Source organism: Sapajus apella, unplaced genomic scaffold, assembly GCF_009761245.1.
Source record: "Sapajus apella isolate SASKATOON/1434 unplaced genomic scaffold, GSC_monkey_1.0 scaffold175, whole genome shotgun sequence".
Lineage (NCBI taxonomy): Eukaryota > Metazoa > Chordata > Mammalia > Primates > Cebidae > Sapajus > Sapajus apella.
The window spans coordinates 1,231,716-1,254,620 of NW_022437115.1; the positions used below are offsets into that span (position 1 = coordinate 1,231,716).

Genomic DNA, 22,905 nt, shown 5'->3' on the forward strand with positions numbered 1-22,905 from the left:
GTGTGCAAGGAGCGCACGCTGCTGCACCCGGGAGTGGCGCTGGACACTGTCGGCTCCTTGCAGGGGCCCAGCAGGGAGCTCGTGTGCCGCTCGTGTCTGAAGCAGACACTGCACAAGCTGGAGGCTATGATGCGGATCCTGCAGGCAGAGACCACCACGGGCACTGTCACGCCCACTGCCATCGGAGACAGCATTCTCAACATCACAGGTGTGCAGCCTAAGCCCGACATCATCCTTCCGCCCCCCACCTCCCCCACCTATCTTCTGTCTTCTCCCCTCCCTCTCCCTTCCCCCTCCCCCTCCCTTCCCCCACCTCTCCCTTCCCCCCCTCCTTCCCCCCTTCCCCCCCTCCTTCCCCCCTTCCCTCTCCTCCCTTCCCTCTGCCTCCATCTTCCCCTCCCTCCCCTGCTTCCCACCTCCCTCTTACCCCTTCCCTCTCCTTCTCTTCCCCTTCCCCTCCCCTCCCTCTCCTCCTCTCCTTGTCATCCTCCCCCTTTCCAACCCATCACCCTTCCCCCTTCCCTTCCTTTCCCCTCCCCTTCCCCTCTCCCCCTTTCTTCTACCTCCCTTTTCCCCTTCTCTCCCCCTCCTCTCCCACTCACTTCTCCATTCCCCCCCCACTTCCTCCCCCACTTCTTTCGATTCCCGTCTCTCTCATCTCCCTCCTCCCCCTTCCCCACCCCTCTTTCATCCTCCCACTTCCCCATAGCCCCTTTTTTCCCCATAACCCTACCTCCTTCCCCTTCCCCCCCTTTTCCCCCATCATCCTCTTCCCCCACTTCCTCCCCCTGCCTTCCTCCCCCTCCTTCCCCCTGCTCCTTCCTCTCCCCTTCTTCCCTCTCCACCTCACCCCATTTTCCCATTCTCATTCTCATTCCTTCCCGTATTGCCATTCCTTTTTTCTGTCTCTATCCCCCTGCCCTTCTCCATTCCTCCTCCCCCCATCCCTCTTCTCCCTTCATCCTTCCCATTTCCCTTCATCCCCTTTCCCCACCTCTCCCTCCCCTTCCCTCCCCTCCCTCTTCCCTTCTCATTCCCCTCCCGTATCTCCCCTCACCCCCCTTCCCCCCTCATCCCCCATCCCTCTCATCCCCTTCCCTCTCCCCATCTCTCTCATCCCCCTCTCTGTCCCCTCCTCATCCCCCTCCCTCTCCTTGTGCCTCTCCCTCTTTTCATCCCCGTCCTTCTCTCCAGCCTCCCCCTTCCTTTTGCCTGCATCTCCCCCCCACCTCCTCATGTTCGCCTTTTCTGCCAGCCCCCACCCTCCCTCTGCCTCCCCCTTCTCCCTGCACTGACCTCACGCCTGTCTGCAGGTGACCTCATCCACCTGGCCAGCTCGGATGTGCAGGGGCCGCAGCCCTCGGAGCTGGGGGCTGAGCCGCCATCAAGGATGGTGGCATCCCGGGCCTACAACCTGACCTCCGCCCTCATGCGCATCCTCATGCGTTCCCGCGTGCTCAACGAGGAGCCCCTGACGCTGGTGGGTGAGGAGATTGTGGCCCAGGGCAAGCGCTCGGACCCGGGGAGCCTGCTGTGCTACGGCAGTGCCCCAGGCCCCGGCTGCCACTTCTCCATCCCCGAGGCCTTCAGCGGGGCCCTGTCCAACCTCAGCGATGTGGTGCAGCTCATCTTCCTGGTGGACTCCAACCCTTTTCCCTTCGGCTACATCAGCAACTACACTGTCTCTACCAAGGTGGCCTCCATGGCGTTCCAGACACAGGCCGGCACCCAGATCCCCATTGAGCAGCTGGCCTCGGAACGTGCCATCACCGTCAAGGTGCCCAACAACTCAGACTGGGCCACCCTCGGCCACCACAGCCCCGCCCACTCCGTCGTGGTCCAGCCCCAGGCCTCTGTCGGCGCCGTGGTCACCCTGGACAGCAGCAACCCTGCGGCTGGGCTGCACCTGCAGCTCAACTACACGCTGCTGGATGGTGCGTGCAGTGGGTGGGGCACACGCTCTCCAGCCTCGCTCCTGGGGGAGGGCATTTCTCGTAGGGCCCCCATGAGTGTCTCTGGTGAAGTTGCCTTCTGCTTCATGGGCTGCTGGAGGCCCGGCGGTAGAGAAGCTGGGGTCCACAGAGAAGCCAGTGCCAGCTCCAGCGCAGAGGCTCCTGTGGCCTCTCAGGCCTGTGGCAGAGGGCGGGCTCAGAAGGGCCATTGTGGGTGTCCCCGGGTGGGTGAGCTTCCTAGCAGGCATCCAACCTGTGCATGCTGCCCCCAGGTCGCTACCTTTCTGAGGAACCCGAGCCCTACCTGGCAGTCTACTTGCACTCGGAACCCCAGCCCAACCAGCACAACTGCTCGGCCAGCAGGAGGATCCGGCCTGAGTCACTGGAGGGCACCGACCACAGGCCCTATACCTTCTTCATTGCCCCGGGGTGAGCTCCGAGGGCTGGCCTGGCAGGGCGGCGGGGGGCACCGTGGGTCAGCATGGCCTGGGTCATCGGCCCTGTGGGGACAGCAGGCAGCAAGGGGACTGGGGACTGGGCCAGGCGTGGGGCCTGGGACCCAGATACCCACCCTGGCAGGGCCCAGGCACACCTTGACTGCCCCTTCCCCGCCCAGGAATGGAGACCCAGCGGGGAGTTACTATCTGAACCTCACCAGCCACTTCCACTGGTCGACGCTGGAGGTATCTGTGGGCCTGTACACGTCCCTGTGCCAGTACTTCAGCGAGGAAGACATGGCGTGGAGGACAGAGGGGCTGCTGCCCCTGGAGGAGACCTCCCCCCAGCAGGCCGTCTGCCTTACCCGCCACCTCACTGCCTTCGGCGCCAGCCTCTTCGTGCCCCCAAGCCGCGTCCAATTCATGCCACCCGTGAGTGGTCCCATGTGCCTGGGAGATTTTGCAGGGTAGGGGAGGGCCTGGGTGGGCTCGGCTCTGTCCTGAGAAGGTGCAGCTTGCCTGTGACCTCCTGGGCCTGGTGGCTGTATCCTCACAGGAGCCAACAGTGGGTGTAAACTACATTGTCCTGCTGACATGCGCTGTGTGTTTGGTGACCTACGTGGTCACGGCTGCCATCCTGCATAAGCTGGACCAGCTGGACGCCAGCCGGGGCCGAGCTATCCCCTTTTGCGGGCAGCGGGGCCGCTTCAAGTACGAGATCCTCGTCAAGACAGGCTGGGGCCGAGGCTCAGGTGAGGGGGCGCGGCCGGGCCTCCCTACTCTTGCTGGCTCTGCGTGTTGCACTCTCTGGAAGTGAGTCTTGCTGCAGGCATCAGAACAAGGCAGTTTCTCCAGTGCCATGCAAAGGGTTCATTTGTAAATCCTGGGAATGACCTCATGGGCACTCACTGTCCCTGAGGACTAGGACAGCTCCTAGCTGGAAGTAGGTGCCCAGTTGGTCAAGGTGGGCAGCCTATGTTTTGCTCATTAGTGTGGCCCCACAAGTCATTGAGCTTAGCCCGTGCAGAGGGGAGTATCGTGACCAGTGCGGGAGACTGCTCCCACCCGCAATCCTGACTGCATAGCTCGTCTCTTACACGAAGATGACATCACTGTCCCCAGGGCTGGCTGTTTCTTTTTTTTCTCCTTCTTTGTTTTGAGACTGACACCTGCTCTGTTGCTCAGGCTGGAGTACAGTGTCGTGATCTTGGCTCATTGCAGCCTTTGCCTTCCAGGTTTAAGCAATTCTCTTGCCTCAGCCTCCCGCGTAGCTGGGACTACAGGCACGCGCCACCACACCCAGCTAATTTTTGTATTTTTAGTAGAGACAGGGTTTCATCATGTTGGTAAGGCGGGTCTCAAACTCCTGACTTCAGTTGATCTGCCCATCTTGGCTTCCCAAAGTGCTGGGATTACAGGCATGAGCCACCACACTCAGCTCCCATGGTGTTTCATCAATAACTCCATTTTTGTTTGATTGGAATTGCCCTTCCAGTGTTCCCTTTTTTTTTTTGGATACGGGAATTTTGCTCTGTGGCCCAGGCTGGAGTGCAGTGGTACAGTCTCGGCTCATTGCAGCCTCTACCTCCTGGGTTCAAGTGATTCCCCTGCCACAGCCTCCTGACTGGCTGGGATTACAGGTGCACGCCACCACGCCTAATTTTTCATTATGTTGGCCAGGCTGGTCTCAAACTCCTGACCTCAGGTGATCCGCCTGCCTCAGCCTTCCAGGTGTTGGGATGACAGGCGTGAGCCACCGTCCCCAGCCATGTCCCCCTTTTTTATCTTCGTGCTGTGCCCTCATCTTCATTGGCCAGTTCTTGTTTTTGATTACCTGCTTTTTTAAAAACTGTCACCTGGGTCTGTCAATGGGAGAGAAGGGGACGTGGCTTCACGCTTTGCAGTCTGCATGCACTGAGGGACAGGTGTGTGGTGCGGGTCACTGGTTGTGACGTGGACTGAGGCATGTGCAGTTATCACACAGTTATCTCTGTGTCACTTAACCATGTCCTTGCGGCCTTGGTGTTTATTGGAAAAATTGGGGTAACCACAGCCCCGGTGCATGGTGGAGCCGTGCAAAGCCGGGACTGCCTGTGCAGCTCCTTGAGCGCACGGAGGCTGAAGTTGAGACAACTTGCCTGCGACGCCACCCGTGTTGGGGAGCAGACCCAGCCTTCCACGCCTCCCTGTCGTCCGCAGGCACCACAGCCCACGTGGGGATCATGCTGTATGGGGTGGACAGCCAGAGCGGCCACCGGCACCTGGATGGCGACAGAGCCTTCCACCGCAACAGCCTGGATGTCTTCCAGATCGCCACCCCGAACAGCCTGGGCAGCGTGTGGAAGATCCGGGTGTGGCATGACAACAAAGGTCTGTGTGGATCCTGCTGACCTCTGCCCCCTCCTCACCTCTGCCCCCTCCTCATCTCTGTCTGCCCCCTGCCCCTGCATCGGGCGCCGTTGGGCCTAACCTCCTTCCTGCGCTTCCGTAGGGCTCAGCCCCGCCTGGTTCCTGCAGCACGTCATTGTTAGGGACCTGCAGACGGCCCGCAGTGCCTTCTTCCTGGTCAATGACTGGTTGTCGGTGGAGACAGAGGCCAACGGGGGCCTGGTGGAGAAGGAGGTGCTGGCAGCAAGTAAGGCTTCATTTCCTGCTCTTGCTGTGTTGGCAGGTGGGAGGGTGGGCTGGGTGATCCTGCCCCGAGGCCTCCCACAGCTCTGCCCTCCCTGCCCCCTAGGTGACGTAGCTCTGTTGAGCTTCCGGCGCCTGCTGGTGGCTGAGCTGCAGCGAGGCTTCTTTGACAAGCACATCTGGCTCTCCATATGGGACCGGCCACCTCGAAGCCGCTTCACCCGCGTCCAGAGGGCCACCTGCTGCGTCCTTCTCATCTGCCTCTTCATGGGCGCCAATGCCGTGTGGTACGGGGCTGTGGGAGACTCTGCCTACAGGTGGGTGCCGTGGGGGTCGGGACAGCCTTTTCCTGTGCATCACTTTCTGCCCCTCAGCCTCACCTGCTCGGCCTCCTCCACACAGCACGGGTCATGTGTCCAGGCTGAGCCCGCTGAGCGTCGACACAGTCGCCATTGGCCTGGTGTCCAGCGTGGTTGTCTATCCCGTCTACCTGGCTGTCCTCTTTCTCTTCCGGATGTCCCGGAGCAAGGTGGGCTGGGGCTGGGGACCTGGCAGGACAGGCAATGGAGCCTGGGCCTCAGCACCATGCCCAGGGCACTGTTCAGCACCGCAGCCAGAAGGAAAGGGGCCCACCAAAGGTGGGCTCTCAGGGAGGGTCAGCACAGTTGACTGACCTTAGTTAAGTCAGCCTTAGTTAGACTGACCAGGGAGAAAGAGAGAAAACTCAGATGCCAGAATATTCTGTGAAAGAAAAGAGCACATCGCTGCCAACCCTGCAGACATTAACAGGACTTAAGGGATGCCACAGACACCTGCCCACCAGCACATCAGATAACTCAGAAGAAGCGAGCACGTGGCTGCACGTGCTCCTGAAACTGACTCAAGAAGAAAATGTCAGTAGATTTTACAGCAAGTGAAGAGTCTGACCAAGTTAGCCCCTTAGACACCCCCCACAGGGCAGGCTGGCGCGGTGGCTCACGCCTGTAATCCCAGCACTTGGGGAGGCTGAGGTGGGCAGATCACGAGGTCAGGAGACTGAGACCATCCTGGCCAACATGGTGAAACCCCGTCTCTACTAAAAATAAAAAAATTAGCCTGGTGTGGTGGGCACCTATAGTCCCAGCTACTTGGGAGCCTGAGACAGGAGAATTGCTTGAACCCAGGAGGCGGAGGATGCAGTGAGCCAAGATCACACCATTGCACTCCAGCCTCGGGAACAGAGGGAGATTCTGTCTCAAAAATAAATAAATAAATAAAGGAAATGACATTTAAAACTCAGTTCCTTAGCTACACCAGTCGCCTGTCAAGTGCTCAGTGGCACACGTGACGGGCTGCCATCACAGACAGTGCAGATGTCACACACCACCACCACTCTAGAAGGTTGTTTGATGGCACCAGGCTCTGCCCTGTCCACTTAGGATGTGATTTCTCGTGCCTGTCCTGAGCAGGTCTGAGCTGCCACCTGCTGACCACTGCCCTTGTCTGCAGGTGGCTGCGGGCCCAAGCCCCACACCCGCCGGGCAGCAGGTGCTGGACATCGACAGCTGCCTGGACTCATCTGTGCTGGACAGCTCCTTCCTCACGTTCTCGGGCCTCCATGCTGAGGTGAGGGCTCCACTGGGGGTCCCAGTCTGGGCTGAGCGTCCTGCCACCTCAGGGCAGCTTGGACTCAGACACTGTGCACTTCTTAGCAGGCCTTTGCTGGACAGATGAAGAGTGACTTATTTCTGGATGATTCTAAGAGGTGGGTTCCCTGGAGAAACCTTGGCCCTGGTACAGGTCGCTGTCGGGTGCCGGGGATGTGCGGGCTGTGTGTCCTTGCCGGGTGCCTGTGGCTCCATGTGGTCACACTGCCTGGGAGCGGGTTTGCTTGGAAGCCCAGCGTGTCTTCATGTGACTAGACGGGGCTGGGGTGTGTGCATGATGCATCCCCTGGCTCCTTGCTGACCCGTGCCTCCTGAAGCCTGGTGTGCTGGCCGTCCAGCGAGGGCACACTCAGTTGGCCGGACCTGCTCAGCGACCCATCCATTGTGGGCAGCAACTTGCAGCAGCTGGCTCGGGGCCGGGCAGGCCATGGGCTGGGCCCAGAGGAGGACAGACTCTCCCTGGCCAGCCCCTACTCTCCGGCCAAATCCTTCTCAGCATCAGGTGAGTTGGGATGAGAGGAGGGGGCTCTGAAGCTCACTAGCGCAGCCGAGTCCACCCGCTGCCTCCTTTCCCTCTAGATGAAGACCTGATCCGGCAGGTGCTTGCCCCCACCCAGGACACCCAAGTGGAAACAGACCTGCTCACCAGCCTGTGAGTGCCCGGCTCTTGGGGAAGAGGGGTCTGGAGGAGGGGCCAGGACCTGGATGGGGAGGGGGTTGCTGAAGGTGGGGCCAGGACTCAGGGGAAGGGTTTTGGGAGGAGGGGCCGGCTCTCCGGATGGGGGGTGCTGGAGGAGGGCCCAGGACTCAGGCCCAGCAGCCATGCTCCCTGCCTAGGATGGGGTGGGGTGGGTGCACCACGGCTGGGCTTTACCGGTTCACTTCTCTGAACCTCCCGCTCCTTTTCTGGAAAGAGCCTCATAGGCTTCCCCAGAGCCCCAGAACCTTCCCTCTGGGGAGGAAGCAGGCGCACGGGGCTTTGGAGGAGCAGAAAGGCTCCTGTGTGAGGCTGGCCAGGGACACGTTTTTATCTTGGTCTCAAAACAGTGAGAAATTATGGGCAGATTTTTAAGTAACCCATTTTTTTCTTTTTGAGACCATTTTTGGTAATTTGTATTTTAAAGAATTTCTTGGTTGGGCGCAGTGGCTCACGCCTGTAATCCCAGCACTTTGGCAGGCTGAAGAGGGTGGGTCACCTGAGGTCAGGAGTTCAAGACCAGCCTGGCCAACATGGTGAAACCTAAACTTTACTAAAAATACAAAAAAATTAGCTGGGTGTTGTGGTGGGCACTTGTAATTCCAACTACTTGGGAGGCTGAGGCAGGAGAATTGCTTGAAGCCAGGAGATGGAGGTTGCAGTGAGCCGAGATCTCGCCGCAACTGCACTCCAGCCTGGGCAACAAAGCGTGCCTGTCTCAAAAAAATTTTTTTTCTTAATTTCTTGGTGGTTTTCCAACTTAGCAATAAAGGGTAACATAGAGTCAGCGCGTCTGTAGTCACGTGCCGTGTGGCGTGGTCCCACACGTGACCCCAGGCTCTTCCGTGCCTTCCCATGCTCAGAGGCGCTGAGGTGCACGCAGCTCTGCCTCGTGCTGCAGCTGCCGGCAGGGTTCAGTGCAGCGGCGCCTGGTGCATGTGTGGAGCCAGGAGCCAGCGGCCACACCACAGGGCCTGCATGCATCTGGGTTTGGGTAACTACACCCTGTGACGCTAGCACAGTGACAGAATGACCTCGTGACGTGTTTCTCAGAGCGTCTCCCTGGCACTGAGTGGTGCGTGGCTGTGCTGCTTTTCCAGCCACATCTGCTTTGAGTTCTGCATTATCATTCCTTTCAGTGCTTGTCATTGTCCCAGGACCCAGACAAAAAGGAAAACTGCCAGTTTTACAGAAGGCAAAAGGCAGATAAGCATGACATGAGGGCATCTTTATGAAAAAATTGCCAACCGGTTTTCAAAATACAGCATATGGGGAAATCCAGGGGGAGTCACTACACACTGACCAGCCCGCCAATATCTCTAGCCCAGAGCTCTTTGTGAAATCCAGATTCAGGGCCTCTGTGGGGACTTCTGGCAGCAGGTCAGACTTGGCGGCCACACAGAGCACGTGGTCCTCCCGCCCTCCCCATGTCCTCAACCCTTGGCCATCCCTTACTCAGACAATGCTTCAGGCTGAGCAAGTTGGAGGCTTGGGTTCGTCCTGGACCCCTCTCTGGGTCCTTCCTCATGCTAGCCTCCAGCACATCCCATGTCTCCTTTCCCAACGCAGAGCCTGGCCTTCCGGCACCTGGGCCTGCACCCTCCATCCTGGTGACATCTCTGCCCTGACATTCCTGGCCGCCCCATGCCTCCCGCACAGGCCATTCTCTGTACTTGCCAGCAAGAGCCGCTCCCTGAGTCAGACACTGAGTCATTTGTGTTACCATAAAGGAATATTTGAGTCTGGGTCTTTATTTTAGATGGGATCTCACTCTGTTGCCCAGGTTGGAGTGCAGTGGCATGATCGCAGCTCACTGCAACCTCCGCCTTCCAGATTCAAGCAGCTCTCTACCTCAGTCTCCTGAGCAGCTGGGATTATAGGCACCCGCCACCATGCCTGCCTGGCTAATTTTTTGTTTGTTTTTAGTTGAGATGGGGTTTCACCATGTTGGCTGGGCTGGTCTTGAACTCCTGCCCTCATGATCCAGCCACCTTGGCCTCCCAAAGTGCTGGGATTACCAGCATGAGCCACCATGTCTGGCCTAGTTGAGGCTGGGTCATTCTTAAGTTTTTTTGTAGAGGTAGGGTCTCACTGTCTCCCAACTCCTGAGCTCAAGTGTTCCTCCTGCCTCAGCCTCCTTAAGTACTGGGATTATAGGTGTGAGCCACGGCAGTTGGCTGAGACATGCTTCTCAAGGTAGCTGAGTGTGATTTTTATCCTCTGAGAGGCAGCAAAACAGGGAGCATTCAGTGCAGTGGAGCCCCTGGCCAGGCCGTTCTTTCGGTGATGGACTCACTGGGGTGCAGGTGTGGGAAAGCACTGGGCCAGCCTCCGAATTTCTTCTCGGGTGGCTCTGGGACCGGGCAGGTCTGTGTGGTGCTGTGACGCAGCCTTGGCGGTCATTGGCTCTTAGAGAAACCAGCAGATCTCTGGCCCCAGGGAGCCTTACATACTTTTGGGATTTGAAAGGCTTTTATATGTTTTCTTGTCCAAAAGCAAATTTTAGGCCGTAAAACTGTGTGGGACAGACGCACTGGTCTCTCTAGATTGTGGAGGTGCTTGTTGGATGGTTGGGACCCAGTCATAGTTTGCAGGGTTGAAACGGGCCTGTTGCACCCTGAGAGGCTGTGTGCCACTGTAGGGGCAGCTGGAGGTCTAGGAAGAGGGCTGGCTGGTCAGGCTGTGAGTGATGGGTTTATCAGCAGAAAGCCAGCAGGAGGGGGACACAGGCGGACACCTGGCTTCGGCGCCTAGAGCAGCTCTTGGGCTCCCAGCACCACTCCCACTCTGGTTTGGGGTAGGGTCTTCTGGTGGGACCCCCATGGCCCTAGAGGCTCAAGAAACTGCCTGCCCAGATCAGCATGGGCTTGGGCACCACTGCCTCCAGGGAGGCAAGGAAGAATTCACGGCCCCTCATATCCTTCAGGTCCAGCACTCCTGGGGAGAAGACAGAGGCACTGGTGCTGCAGAGACTGGGGGAGCCGGGGCTCCCCAGCCCGGGCCTGACCTGGGAACAGCCCCAGGCAGCGAGGCTCTCCAGGACAGGTGTACTTGCACAGGCCCGGGATACCCCCAGCCCCTCCCTTTGGGCTGCCGGTCACAGGTCTGTCCCTGCCTCCCCAGGACTGGTGGAGGGCCTGCGGAAGCGCCTGCTGCCGGCCTGGTGCGCCTCCCTGGCCCACGGGCTCAGTCTGCTCCTGGCAGCTGTGACTGTGGGAGTCTCAGGGTGGGTGGGTGCCGGCTTCCCCCCTGGTGTGAGTGTCGCGTGGCTCCTGTCCAGCAGCGCCAGCTTCCTGGCGTCGTTCCTCGGCTGGGAGCCGCTGAAGGTGAGCGGGCTGCCAGGGGCGGGGCTCCAGGCCTCTAGCACAGGGGACCCCTCTGAAGCCTTCTGCTCCCCAGGTCCTGCTGGAAGCGTTGTACTTCTCACTGGTGGCCAAGCGGCTGCACCCTGATGAAGATGACACCCTTGTGGAGAGCCCGGCCGTGACGCCTATGAACACGCGTGTGCCCCGTGTACGGCCCCCCCATGGCTTTGCACTCTTCCTGGCCAAGGAGGAAGCCCGCAAGGTCAAGAGGCTACATGGCATGCTGCGGGTGAGCCTGGGTGCAGCCTGTGCCCCTGCCACGACCACCTCTGTCTCCCACCCATGCATGAGGGACACTCCCATCCCCCTTTCCTCACCTCAGAAGGCCCTTGGGGGTCCAAGGCTCTGCAGCCTCTATCCGGACTCTCTCTTACCCCAAGCCCTCCATCTGCTGCCCCAGTCCCTGTCAGGGCCCAGCTCTAATGCTTGCTCCTGCCTGGCCATGAAGGGCTCTAAGCACTGCTGCAGTGGCCTGCGTGGGGTCCCTGGCAGGGTGTGCTGTCATTACTTGCCATCAGGCATCCAGCGTGGCAGTCTGCTACCTAGCGTTCCCAAAGCCCACTGTCACTGTGTGCTGGGGTCAGGCTGACCACAGGGCCCCCCTGTCCACCAGAGCCTGCTGGTGTACATGCTTTTCCTGCTGGTGACGCTGCTGGCCAGCTATGGAGATGCCTCGTGCCATGGACACGCCTACCGTCTGCAGAGCGCCATCAAGCAGGAGCTGCACAGCCAGGCCTTCCTGGCCATCACACGGTACGGGCGCCCCGGCGCACTTGTCTGTCTTTTGGGCTTTGGTTTTGTCTTTAGTCCAGCTACATGCTAGGGGACACATGGAAAAGTGTAGATACATTTTTGGTTGCCAGAACTGGAGGTAACTGCTGCTGGCATCAGTGGGCAGAGGCGAGGGATACAGCTCCACATCTGCAGTGCACAGGATGGCCCCATGATAGAGAATCATCTGCCCCAGAACGTCCCCCGGCTGAGGCTGAGGAGCCCGGATCTGGCTGTGGCCAGCGGTGGGGAGAGCAGTGGGAGCCATGCTCCCTGGGCCTCTGGCAGCCGCTCACCCGAGACAGGCATGAGGCAGTGGGGGCCAGAGTGTGTGACTGTCTGGTGCGGCAGGTCTGAGGAGCTCTGGCCATGGATGGCCCACGTGCTGCTGCCCTACGTCCACGGGAACCAGTCCAGCCCAGAGCTGGGGCCCCCACGGCTGCGGCAGGTGCGGCTGCAGGAAGGTGAGCTGGCAGGGGTGCCCCAAGCCTTAAAGCCTTGCTCTTCTCCAGAGAGTAGCCTTCAGTGGAGCTCTGGCATCAGCCCTGCTCCCTAGCTGTGTGACCTTTGTTTTTTCACACTGTGGTTTCCTTTTCTGTATGTTAGCGATGATCACGTTGTCTAATAGATGGCTGCTGGGAGGGTTCCCTGGGGTGGCATGGAACCAGAGCTCAGTTGAGCAGGCCAGCAGGCAGCCCTCCTATGGGGTTGTGATGATGCCCTGGTCCTGGCCTGGCGCTCTGCATTTCAGCACTCTGCCCAGACCCTCCTGGCCCCAGGGTCCACATGTGCTCAGCCGCGGGAGGCTTCAGCACCAGCGACTACAGCGTTGGCTGGGAGAGTCCTCACAATGGCTCGGGGACATGGGCCTACTCAGCGCCAGACCTGCTGGGGTAAGCAGAGTGAGGGCCCCGGGCGTCCGTGGCAAGGGAGGAGTTCTCCAGGGGCCCCGGGGTGCCTGCGGGGCTGCAGCACGAATGCCACCTCTCTCCGGCAGGGCGTGGTCTTGGGGTTTCTGCGCCGTGTATGACAGTGGGGGCTACGTGCAGGAGCTGGGCCTGAGCCTGGAGGAGAGCCGCGCCCGGCTGCGCTTCCTGCAGCTGCACAACTGGCTGGACAACAGGTAGGAGCACGGGGGCTGACCCCCTTGGCTGCGGGACAGTGGCTCCTTCCCCGGGTCCCTCCCGGGGGGCTGCAGTCACCAGCCTAGAAGGCTTCCACAGCCGCAGCCACACCCGCACTGCACGGTCCCCGCAGCTCCCGCCGTGCCACCCACTGCCACTGACCTGCACCCTCTGCGCAGGAGCCGCGCGGTGTTCGTGGAGCTCACGCGCTACAGCCCGGCCGTGGGGCTGCACGCCGCCGTCACGCTGCGCCTAGAGTTCCCGGCAGCCGGCCGCGCCCTGGCCGCCCTCAGCGTGCGCCCATTCGCGCTGCGCCGCCTCAGCGGGGGCCTCTCGCTGCCTCTGCTCACGTCGGTACGCCCAGCCCCGCCCCGGCCCCGCCCCCAGCCCCGCCCCGCCCCCGCCCCCCGCCCCGCCCCCAGCCAGGCCCCGCCTCGCCCCCAGCCAGGCCCCGCCTCCCTTGCCAGCGTCCCACCCCTCACAGGGCTCCGCCCTCGGCCCGTCCCACTCCTCACAGGACCCCACCCCTCCGACTCCACCCACCCACAGGTGTGCCTGCTGCTTTTCGCGCTGCACTTCGCTGTGGCCGAGGCCCGCACTTGGCATAGGGAGAGGTGTGGGCGCGTGTTACGGCCCGGGGCCTGGGCGCGGTGGCTGCTGGTGGCGCTAACGGCGGCCGCGGCACTGGTGCGCCTCGCCCAGCTGGGCGCCGCCGACCGCCAGTGGACCCGCTTCGTGCGTGGCCGCCCGCGCCGCTTCACTAGCTTTGACCAGGTGGCGCAGCTGAGCTCCGCAGCCCGTGGCCTGGCGGCCTCGCTGCTCTTCCTACTCCTGGTTAAGGTAAGGGCTGGGCCAGTGGGTGTAGGGCTGGGCGCAGACACCAGGGCTGCCAGCTGACACGTCCCTCACCCGCAGGCCGCCCAGCAGCTACGCTTCGTGCGCCAGTGGTCTGTCTTTGGCAAGACGTTATGCCGGGCTCTGCCAGAACTTTTGGGGGCCACCTTGGGCCTGGTGGTGCTCGGGGTGGCCTACGCCCAGCTGGCTGTCCTGGTAGGTGACTGTGCAGCCGGGGAGGGCAGCTTAGCTCAGCCAGCACACCCTCACTAGTGCCCTTTCCTGCAGCTCGTGTCCTCCTGCGTGGACTCCCTCCAGAGTGTGGCCCAGGCTCTGTTGGTGCTGTGCCCTGGGGCCGGGTTGTCCACCCTGTGTCCAGCTGAGTCCTGCCACCTGTCGCCCCTGCTGTGTATGGGACTCTGGGTGCTGCGGCTGTGGGGTGCCCTGCGGCTGGGAGCTGTCATCCTCCGGTGGCGCTACCACGCCCTCCGTGGAGAGCTGTACCGGCCGGCCTGGGAGCCCCAGGATTACGAGATGGTGGAGCTGTTCCTGCGCAGGCTGCGCCTCTGGCTGGGCCTCAGCAAGGTCAAGGAGGTGGGTACGGCCCAGTGGGGGGGAGAGGGACACGCCCTGGGCTCTGCCCAGGGTGCAGCCGGACTGACCGAGCCCCTGTGCCGCCCCCAGTTCCGCCACAAAGTCCGCTTTGAAGGGATGGAGCCACTGCCCTCCCGCTCCTCCAGGGGCTCCAAGGTCTCCCCAGATGTGCCCCCACCCAGTGCTGGCTCCGATGCATCGCACCCCTCCACCTCCTCCAGCCAGCTGGATGGGCTGAGCATGGGTCTGGGCCGGCTTGGACTCAGAAGTGAGCCCGAGCCTGAGCCCTCCCGCCTCCAAGCTGTGTTCGAGGCCCTGCTCACCCAGTTTGACCGGCTCAACCAGGCCACAGAGGATGTCTATCAGCTGGAGCAGCAACTACACAGCTTGCAAGGCCGCAGGAGCAGTCGGGTTTCCGCTGCTCTTTCCCGTGGCCCATCCCCGGGCCCGTGGCCAGCACTGCCCAGCCGCCTTGTCCGGGCCAGTCGGGGTGTGGACCTGGCCACTGGCCCTACCAGGGCACCACTGTGGGCCAAGAACAAGGTCCACCCCAGCAGCACTTAGGCCCCTTCTCTGGGGTGGGGACTGTGGAGTCCCAGTGGACACCGCTCAGTATTACCTTCTGCTGCCCTAAAAGCCACGGGCCAGGCAGAATGGCTGCACACAGGTTCCTCAGAGAGCAGGCAGGGGTGTCTCTCTGTGGGTTTCAGCACTTTAAAGAGGCTGTGTGGCCAGCCAGGACCCAGGGTCCCCTTGCTGGCTCCCTGGGGGAGGACACAGCAGCATTGGGTAGTTGCCAGCCTCTGAAATGCTAATTTATTTCCCCAAGTCCTCAGGTACAGCGGGCTGTGCCCGGCCCCACCCCCTGGGCAGATGTCCCCCATGCTAAGGCCGCTGGCTTCAGGGAGGGTTAGCCTGCGCCGCCGCCGCCTTGCCCCTAAGTTATTACCTCTCCTGTTCCTGCTGCATTCCCGCGCCGTCTGTGTGTCTCATGTCAGTAATTTATATGGTGTTAAAATGTATGTATTTTTGTATGTCACTATTTTCACTGGGGCCGACAGGCCTGGCGGCTGAAACTGGGCCCTGCGCCTCCCACAACACCTGCCTTGCTTGGTAGGCGTGGCCGGGCTGCAGAAGCCTAGCTGCTGCTTGGATGCAAGCATGGCCTTGGGCCAGTGCTGCGGGTACTATTGTCCCCCTGGCACTTGCCACCACAAAGGCCTTGTCATCCTCCCTTGCCCCAGGCCAGGCACTGAGAAAGCAGCACCCAGGCCTGCTGGCATCAGGTCTGGGTGAGGAACAGGACTAGGAGTGGAGGTTAGAGGAAAAGACCCCTCCTGGGGCTGGCTCCCAGGGTGGAGGAAGGTGAGCATGTGTGTGTGTGTGAACGTCCTGTGTGGCCCGGGCAGCCCCAGGGCCGTCGGAGCTGGCTGCGCCTGCTTCTGTGTACCACTTGTGCAGGCATAGCCGCTGCTACAGCCTCAACCCCCACCAAGCAGACAAAGTCAATAAAGAGCTGTCTGACTGCAGTCCGTGCCTGTGTCTGCGTACAGTGCCAGGACTTTATTTCACCCACACACAATACCGTCCAGGGCCGGCCTCCGCCTCACACGAACTCGGTGAAGTCCTCCACGGAGGAGATGAGGCGCTTCCGCTGCCCCATCTCGTAGGCAGCTGTGGGCTCGGCTGGAGTCTGTGCAGGGGCTTTGGCATGGGCCGGAGGGTGCACCAGAGGCAGGCTGGGGTTGGAGTACGGGGCTTCCTCGCAGATCTGAAGGCAGAGGTGGCTTGGGCAGCAAGTCCAGGAGGCCTAACACCCACTCTGCTCATACCTCCACCCTGCAGCTGGGGCAAATGCCCTGGCCAGCCAGCACCCCTCCCTGAGGGAGCCCCATCTTCCCTACCCGCTGGCGGAGCCTCTTGATGTGGCGGAGCCGGGCAATCCACTTGGAGGGGTAGATGTCAGTGGGGTTGGAGCGGCTGTGGTGCACCTGTGAGGCCATCTGGGGATGGAGGCAGGAGTGAGCTCGCTCACAGGTGGCACCTGTGCGTGTCCCACCCGCTCACGCCTGGATGCACCCCACTCACATTTGCATGCAGGGCCATCTGGCGGGCCACGAAGGACAGGTTGCGGTCAGAGACGATCTTGGCCACGCTGGTGTCCACAAGGCCCTCCATGTCTGAGGAGATGCAGTGGTCACGCCAGGCCCAGGGCCCTCAGCACCACCCTGCCCCACCCCACCCTGGCCCTACCTTTCCTGCACTGCAGCGACACCAGGTTGCACTCGTAGTCCAGCGGGGTGATGATCACATGGACAAAGTTGAACTGGCCCTGCCCGGACAACAGAAGGCGTCATCCCCACACACAGCAGGTGCCAAGGTTGCTCTTGGCCACTGCCTGGCCACACTGCTATACACTCGTCTGCTCCATGGGCGGCATTTGCCCCCAAACTTCCCCCTCTTGTGGCGGGGCTGCGTTGGTCCGGCCTCTCTGGGACCAAGCCCACTCCACACCTGGGCCCAGAACCCGCATGTGCTGGAGCTGCATCCTCCACTCGCTGGGAACCCTAGTGTCTCTGCAGCCACACATCCAAAATTGCTGTCTGCTCAGCCATGAATTGCCCTGGGGGTCATGCACCCCATCTCAGCACTGCCACACCCTCCTCAGCCTCCCAGGTGCCCCTCCTCGATTGCCTCCCTTCTGGCCCTGCCCCTCTTGGACTCCACCAGCAGCCCCAGGTTTTGGGTTTTGGTTTGGTACCTGCCACAGTGTCCTAGGGCCCTCAGCCTCCAGCCTACCTGCCCTGCCTAGGCTGTGCCAGCTCTCCCTGCCATAGTGGATAGAGCACCCAGGACGTGCTCTGTGACATCAGCCAACCCAGCCCACCTCTCGGAAGAGGGTGATGCTGGTTGCTGCCCAGTGGTATGTGGCAATAACCAAGTGAGAAGCCTGGCGGCTGCCACAAGAAGAACTGCAGAGACCAAGGGCTGAGAGGGCAGACAGGAATCGCCAACTACATGGTACCTGCCCAGCACACCCAGTCTGCACTTGCCAGTTACTCCTGACAAAACCCTGGCAGTAGGGGCCACAGGCTCCACGGCACAGATCAGGAAACTCAGGCTCAGAGGTTGAAGCTCGTGCCCACGGGGCCCTGAGCACTGCAGCCTCTTCCCATTCTCGTGACCAAGATTCAAGGAGGAAGACCTGCCGCTGACCCGGGACACAGCAGTGGGCACTTGCCTGGGGCCCAGTGCCTCACTCACCTTGATGGTACCAAGCTTGAAGTCCTCGCCAGAGTCATTGTAGACAATGGACACGAAGTCATTGCCCAGGTGGCGCTTCTTGTCGCAGCGGTGCTTGTCCACATCCTTGGTGGGCATCAGGGTGGCGATGTGGAAGATGGCTGTGGGTGGGCAGGGCCAGGTGGGTTTGTGGGGCCAGTGCTGAGGCCCTCTGCATCTCTCATCAGGAACCTCCTGATTCCTCCGGGAGCTCTGGGGCCCTGTGGGGGCCACATCCTCTGGTGCCTGGCCAGTAGGCTTCAGCTCTCCATGGGGGCAGAGCTTTGGGAAGCAAAGCTGCCAGCCCCATCACTGCCTCCACACCCATGCTGCTGAGCTCGGCCCTGAGGCGTGGGCAGCTGGAGCGGGGTGGGGCAGGGGTGTCAGGGCTGTGCCCTGAGGCATGGGGCAGCTGGAGCGGGTGGGGGCTAGGCCGCACCTTGCATGATGTCGTCGTGCCAGCAATAGGTGAACTGGCCGTCCTCACCACACACATCCAGGCCTCCCAGGTACACCTTGTCTGGCTGGCAGTCCTTCAGCTCGATGAGCCGGCCCAGGCCCGTCAGGAACTCTGTGTACCTGTAGGAGCCATGCTCGTTGGACAGGATGGCGAGCTCACTGTTGCTCTGTGGGGAGAGAGAAGAAGCAGGGTGGCATCGCCCCTGGGCGGAAGCCCAGCACCTGGCTCCAGGCCCTGCCCCGCTGTGAGGGCCTGCGGAGCTTGTCACTGCGGAGGGTGGGGATGCCCAGCGGCTCTGCAGGGAGCCCCACTCTGGCCCCTGAGGCAAACAGAACCACTCCATTCCAGCAGCCACCCAGGCCAGACACCCGGGTGTCGTCCTTGACTCCCTCTTCCCTCCGCCCTGTGTGCACCTGGCCAGCAACATCAGGGAGCTCCACCCTCAAAACATACCCGGGACCCTGGCCCCTCAGCAGCCTGTCCCCAGGGGCCTACCCCGTTCCCATGGGGACTGTCACCACCCACCTCCACAATCCACACAAGCAGGAAGGACTCACGGAGTCTCAGCTGAGTCAGGCCATGCCCTCTGCTCAGAACCATCCCAGGCCCTGCCCTTTCCCTCAGGATGAAGGTGCAGCCTCTGGGGCGCCAAGGCTGCCCATGCTAGTCGGCTCCTGTGCTCGCCCAGCACCAGCACTCGAGCTGGGCAGTGGTGCCCCACCGCACAAGCTGCCCCTGGCCCCTTCTGCAGCCTCCACCTGCTGTTCCCTCACCACTCAGCTGTCAGCTCACTGACACCACGGCAGCCTCCCCAGCCCCGGGACCAATACTGCCCCCCCAGCCCTTCCCACTCCCTGGCACACTTGGTGCTCACACACTGACCTGTCACTCTTGTACTCAGAGCAGCGCCTGGCACGGAACTCAACGAGCACTTGATGCTCCAGAGGACCCAGCAGTGCTGAGCTCCTGATGGCAGGAGAGGACCAGACTCCCACCCCCTGCAGGCTGGGGCCCAGCAGGCCCCATCCTGGCACCTAGGCTGGCCCCACAGCCTCACCTGGCCTTCGCCCACATACAGGACGGCGATCTTGTGGGTGTCGTACGATGGGATCTGATCGAGGAGCTGCACCGACCGCTCAAAAGACTGTGACTGTGGCACACAGAGCCCTGCCTGAGCCCCAGAAGCCCATCCACGGGAGGGCTGCCCCACCTAAGCTGGTCACAGCAGGCTGCTGCAGGGAGCTGAGGCTAGAGCCCTCTGCAAGCCTGAGCTCTTAGCAGCAGAGCACCCCACCCCGTGGCCCCGCTCCCCGCTCCCCGCAGCCACACAGCTCCAAGAGACTCTGCAGGAGAGGGAGACCACACCTACCTCATTGGGCAGCAGGATCGGCTTGTTTGATTCATCTCCAAAGAAAGGCGAATGGTAGAGCTGCAGGAACACGAAACTGCACAGGGAGGGGACAGGCACCCAAATGAGGGTCTGGTCAGGGTAGCAATAGCCCACGGGGAGGCCAGAGCCTGGCCATCTCCTGCTCCACCGCCCTCCCTAGGGGCTCCAGCCAGCCCTAGGGCACCAGCCAGGAGGACCCTTCCCCAGCCTGCTCGGCCTGGGGTAGCTGAGGCACCAGGCTCCCACAGGACAGGTGTCAGGAGCCCTGCTCAGAAGCCAGAGGCCCACCTGGGGTTGATGCCTGGCACTTTCTCTGCATTGGAGGCCGCGGCTCTGCTCTTAAAGGCATCCCTCTCTACCCTCTTGCCCCTGCGTGATGGGGCCGAGTCCGAGATGGTGTATCCTCGGGGCCGGAGGCCACTGGGCGAGCGGGGGGAGCTGGAAGGCAAGGGACCCTCGGGCTGGCCCCGGCTGTCTTCTCCTGGGGCTGACCAGGCAGCACTGTCCCCATCCAGGATCCCTGACTGTGACCGGGCCTTAACCTCAGGGCTCAGCCGGCCCACTTCGGCCTTGTCCCCAGGGTCCCCGAGGATGTCCTGCAGGGTCTGCAGCTCAGGAGAGGAACTGGACTTGCTCAGGGGCTGCGAAGGCTGGAAGGAGAGGTCCACGGAGGGCCGGCCACCCTCGGAGGAGACGGCGCGCTCGATGGGGATACCCCGGGCCACCAGCTCCTCTGCATGGAATTTCTCCTCCTGGCTGGAGGTTGAGGACGACTAGAAAGGACCATCCCAAAGAGAGCCCCCGTCACAAGGCACCCCCCCTGAGCCCACACCTGGAGTTGGTGAGGCCCATCCCAGCGCCACAGAACAGCCCAAGCACCAGGCTATGGTCCCCACCCGTGAAGCACAGCACCACCACCACACTGCACAAGCAGAGGTGTCAGAAACCCGAGACCACAGGCTGCCCCGCAGTGAGGGTCCGGCCCAGACGCACAGCTGAGAAGCGCAGACTGTCTGTGCACGAGGGATGTGGAAGAACATCCTGCCCAAGTTCACAGAGCCAGTTCCTCGGGTGCAGGCACACCAAGCAAAGGCCTTGCCTCCCCAAGGAGCCTCCCGAGCCGTCCAGGCTGTGAGTCACACTCACCCTGCTGTAAGCATCCGTGCGTCTGTCTGTGCCTAGAGCTGCCTCAAAGTCCTCCAACTCTGGGGGCTCCACTGGGGCAGGAACTTCGCCAGGACTTCCCTCCTCCATGACCACGGCCGAGTCTGGGAGGACACAGATGGGGCTGCTGGATGCGGGGCTGGGCCAGGCCCTGGCACTCACATGGCCTCTGAGAACCAGCCTTTTCCCGACCAGAGGGACAGCAGTCCTGCGAGCCTCCCCAGGGCTCTGCTTGCTGCTGCCACCCACTGAGCGGGCAGGGAGGATGCTTGGGAGGACCTGGTGTGACCCTGACACAGGCGTCTCTGACATGAGCTCCTGCGGGTCGGCAGCAATCAGCTCTGCCTCCTGGTGTCCACCAGCAGCCACCCATGCCTCCAGGTAGGCTGGGGCAAGACACTCTGCACCCAAGACGGGCCTCAGCTCTAGAAGAGCGAGCACCTGAGACCAGCCCTCTGTAACCAAGGAGAGCAGTGGAGACTGCATGATGTTGAGGAAGTCCCTGTTTGCAAACAGACTTGGGAAAGCCCACTCCCAAGGGCAGAGGCTCGCCCTCCAACTCCAAGACAAAGCCACAGCTGGGCACGCTAAAGAGAGAGGGTGCAAGATTCTAAAGCAGCATTTTCTATGCCAGCATCAGGGCAAGGGGATAGAGTAGAAGCAGCAAGAGTGGAACATCACAGCTCCCGGGCGCCCACACAGCCCTGCACACGCAGTCAGCTGCCCCACGCCCGTGTGCAAGCTCCTGTCCATACGTGGAACCTGGCCGGGGAACGCCGTGCAAGTCACAGTACGCCCTGCCAGGGCCTGGGGGCAACAGGAAGAGGTCAGTCTGCAGGGCCCTCAGTCAACAAGGGATGCAAGGCAGACGCAGCCCCATCTGTGGATTCCAGAGGCCAGGGCAGCCACCACAGACCAGGGCAAGGCCAGCACGGCGGAGGCCCAGGGCCGGGCTTCCCCTAAACAGCGGCCAACCATTGGAGCCTGCAGCTCCGATGATATCAACACAGAGACTTAGGCCACCCCCACCCCTCGGGCCTGAAGCTGGGCCGGGAGGGTTTGCACAGCACGGGAACAGGGCTGAGCCACAAAGGGACCGAGTTAAGGGGGTCCTCTGGCCAAGCCAAGGCGTTCTGCACAGACGTCCTCATGCGAGTCGGGACCTGCTCCCCAGGGCGATGAAGGTCAGACGGACCATGGGGGTGAGCGGATGAGGCGATGAGCACAGCGTCTATGAGGCAGAGGCGCTCTGCAGCCAACCGCTTCCCTTCAAGAGGCGTGCCAATACCTGCCCAGGAAACGCTCCTGTGCAGCTGTCCTTGGCAGCTGGACTGGTACAGGGAGGAGAAAGAGGCCACTGCAAGGGAAGCCCATGAGCAGCCACGTCAGCAGGAGAAGGGGCTACACACAGGTCGAGCAGAGAGCACAGGCCCCGTGCCTGCAGAGGAGAGAGGGCAGGGCCAGCGGAGGCGCGCAGGGGCCCAGTGCTGTAAGCCGCTCAGGCGGCCTGGGGAGGCCAGTGCCTCCCTCCACGTGAACAGACATCAAAGGCCACTAAGTGCCATCTGCAGCCAGAGGGAAGAGCCAGAGGGTCTGGCGAGAAGTGCCGCACGGAGTGGGGTGGGGCCCGAGCACGCACAGGCAGGCTCAGGCGTCCAAACCTGAACCCAGGCAGGGAGGGAGGCTGCCGCGGAGCCTACTGGGGCTGCAGTGCTGGACTCCCCCCGGAGGGTGCTGGGTAGAGGCTCCACAGGGCCCCTACTTCTGACGCTGTTATCCCCAGCTTCCCGAGTGGGGCCAGCACCTCCCACGGGCCAGCCTCCTCCCAAATGTCAGAGAGTGGTGCTGAGGCAGGCCAGGGACCATTGCCAGTGGGGCAGGCGCCCTCGGCAGAGAGAAGCCATGCTGCCGTCGCTAGTGAGTGCCAGGCCGGTGGGAGCAGAGCCCGCGCCCAGGCCCGCCATCTGCTCACCTGTGTTGGAGCGTGGCAGAGGAGGGGGTTTGGCCGTGCTGGCCGCTGGCACCGACAGCGACTTGTACAGGGCTGTGTCCCGGTGCTCCTTGAAGCGCTCTGCCGCCATGAGGGCATTGGACAGCTCCTGCAGGGGCATGCTGTTGATGTCTGAGGAGAAGGGGCTGAGGGGGTTCTCCAAGCTCATCAGCCAACTGGTGTTCCCTGCAGAGGCGGCAGCACCCTCGGCCTCAGGCCAGCACCTCCCCCGAGCCATCCCTGGTCCCCCCAGCAACCTCCTGGCCCAGCCCCTGGCTTTGCCCCGATGCCCCTCCCATGAGCCTCAGGACCATGCTGTTGGAGCCAGCACTGCTCTGGCAACCACCCGCCCTGCTGCCCCCATCAGCTCCTGCACCAAGGCCAGGCTCGCCCATGCCTGGGGAGGCACCTCAGAGCAGCAGCTTCCAGCCCACAGCCCACGGCCTCACAGTCCAGACCCCAGACCTCCAGGAGGGCTGGAGCCCCTACTCCTCACACCCCTCAGCTGCAACACACCCAGGCACCTCTGGGCCTCTGCAGGGGCTCCCTCTGCCCTGGGAATGGGCTG

The 22,905-nt window shown here is 62.0% G+C and overlaps 2 protein-coding genes across 22 annotated transcripts in view; one reads left to right on the forward strand and one right to left on the reverse strand.

The window, feature by feature from the left end:
• The window catches only part of PKD1 (polycystin 1, transient receptor potential channel interacting), a 45,240-nt gene extending 30,155 nt beyond the window's left edge, over positions 1 to 15,085 (forward strand). For 4 of the 9 annotated variants that reach the window (XM_032268172.1, XM_032268179.1, XM_032268180.1 and 1 more), the window contains 24 exons: positions 64 to 208; positions 1,314 to 1,934; positions 2,225 to 2,381; positions 2,569 to 2,821; positions 2,946 to 3,141; positions 4,589 to 4,759; positions 4,881 to 5,024; positions 5,127 to 5,337; positions 5,423 to 5,549; positions 6,509 to 6,625; positions 6,712 to 6,764; positions 6,984 to 7,168; positions 7,246 to 7,318; positions 10,290 to 10,689; positions 10,763 to 10,957; positions 11,342 to 11,481; positions 11,851 to 11,963; positions 12,251 to 12,392; positions 12,497 to 12,622; positions 12,803 to 12,977; positions 13,173 to 13,463; positions 13,539 to 13,673; positions 13,746 to 14,051; positions 14,142 to 15,085. In XM_032268172.1, the coding sequence (XP_032124063.1) occupies positions 64 to 208; positions 1,314 to 1,934; positions 2,225 to 2,381; positions 2,569 to 2,821; positions 2,946 to 3,141; positions 4,589 to 4,759; positions 4,881 to 5,024; positions 5,127 to 5,337; positions 5,423 to 5,549; positions 6,509 to 6,625; positions 6,712 to 6,764; positions 6,984 to 7,168; positions 7,246 to 7,318; positions 10,290 to 10,689; positions 10,763 to 10,957; positions 11,342 to 11,481; positions 11,851 to 11,963; positions 12,251 to 12,392; positions 12,497 to 12,622; positions 12,803 to 12,977; positions 13,173 to 13,463; positions 13,539 to 13,673; positions 13,746 to 14,051; positions 14,142 to 14,615 (4,950 nt within the window). In that variant the 3' untranslated portion in view covers positions 14,616 to 15,085. The remainder of the gene's footprint in view (positions 1 to 63; positions 209 to 1,313; positions 1,935 to 2,224; positions 2,382 to 2,568; positions 2,822 to 2,945; positions 3,142 to 4,588; positions 4,760 to 4,880; positions 5,025 to 5,126; positions 5,338 to 5,422; positions 5,550 to 6,508; positions 6,626 to 6,711; positions 6,765 to 6,983; positions 7,169 to 7,245; positions 7,319 to 10,289; positions 10,690 to 10,762; positions 10,958 to 11,341; positions 11,482 to 11,850; positions 11,964 to 12,250; positions 12,393 to 12,496; positions 12,623 to 12,802; positions 12,978 to 13,172; positions 13,464 to 13,538; positions 13,674 to 13,745; positions 14,052 to 14,141) is intronic. The other 5 variants (XM_032268177.1, XM_032268178.1, XM_032268175.1 and 2 more) reach the window with 5 other exon arrangements.
• A 483-nt stretch (positions 15,086 to 15,568) lies between these two features.
• Positions 15,569 to 22,905, reverse strand: part of TSC2 (TSC complex subunit 2) — a 37,996-nt gene continuing 30,659 nt past the window's right edge. For 8 of the 13 annotated variants that reach the window (XM_032268193.1, XM_032268192.1, XM_032268186.1 and 5 more), the window contains 12 exons: positions 22,320 to 22,523; positions 21,636 to 21,704; positions 20,330 to 20,451; positions 19,472 to 19,956; positions 19,163 to 19,238; positions 18,851 to 18,943; positions 17,773 to 17,959; positions 17,316 to 17,455; positions 16,305 to 16,383; positions 16,140 to 16,231; positions 15,956 to 16,054; positions 15,569 to 15,822 (listed from right to left, as the gene is read on the reverse strand). In XM_032268193.1, the coding sequence (XP_032124084.1) occupies positions 15,658 to 15,822; positions 15,956 to 16,054; positions 16,140 to 16,231; positions 16,305 to 16,383; positions 17,316 to 17,455; positions 17,773 to 17,959; positions 18,851 to 18,943; positions 19,163 to 19,238; positions 19,472 to 19,956; positions 20,330 to 20,451; positions 21,636 to 21,704; positions 22,320 to 22,523 (1,811 nt within the window). In that variant the 3' untranslated portion in view covers positions 15,569 to 15,657. The remainder of the gene's footprint in view (positions 15,823 to 15,955; positions 16,055 to 16,139; positions 16,232 to 16,304; positions 16,384 to 17,315; positions 17,456 to 17,772; positions 17,960 to 18,850; positions 18,944 to 19,162; positions 19,239 to 19,471; positions 19,957 to 20,329; positions 20,452 to 21,635; positions 21,705 to 22,319; positions 22,524 to 22,905) is intronic. The other 5 variants (XM_032268197.1, XM_032268196.1, XM_032268188.1 and 2 more) reach the window with 1 other exon arrangement.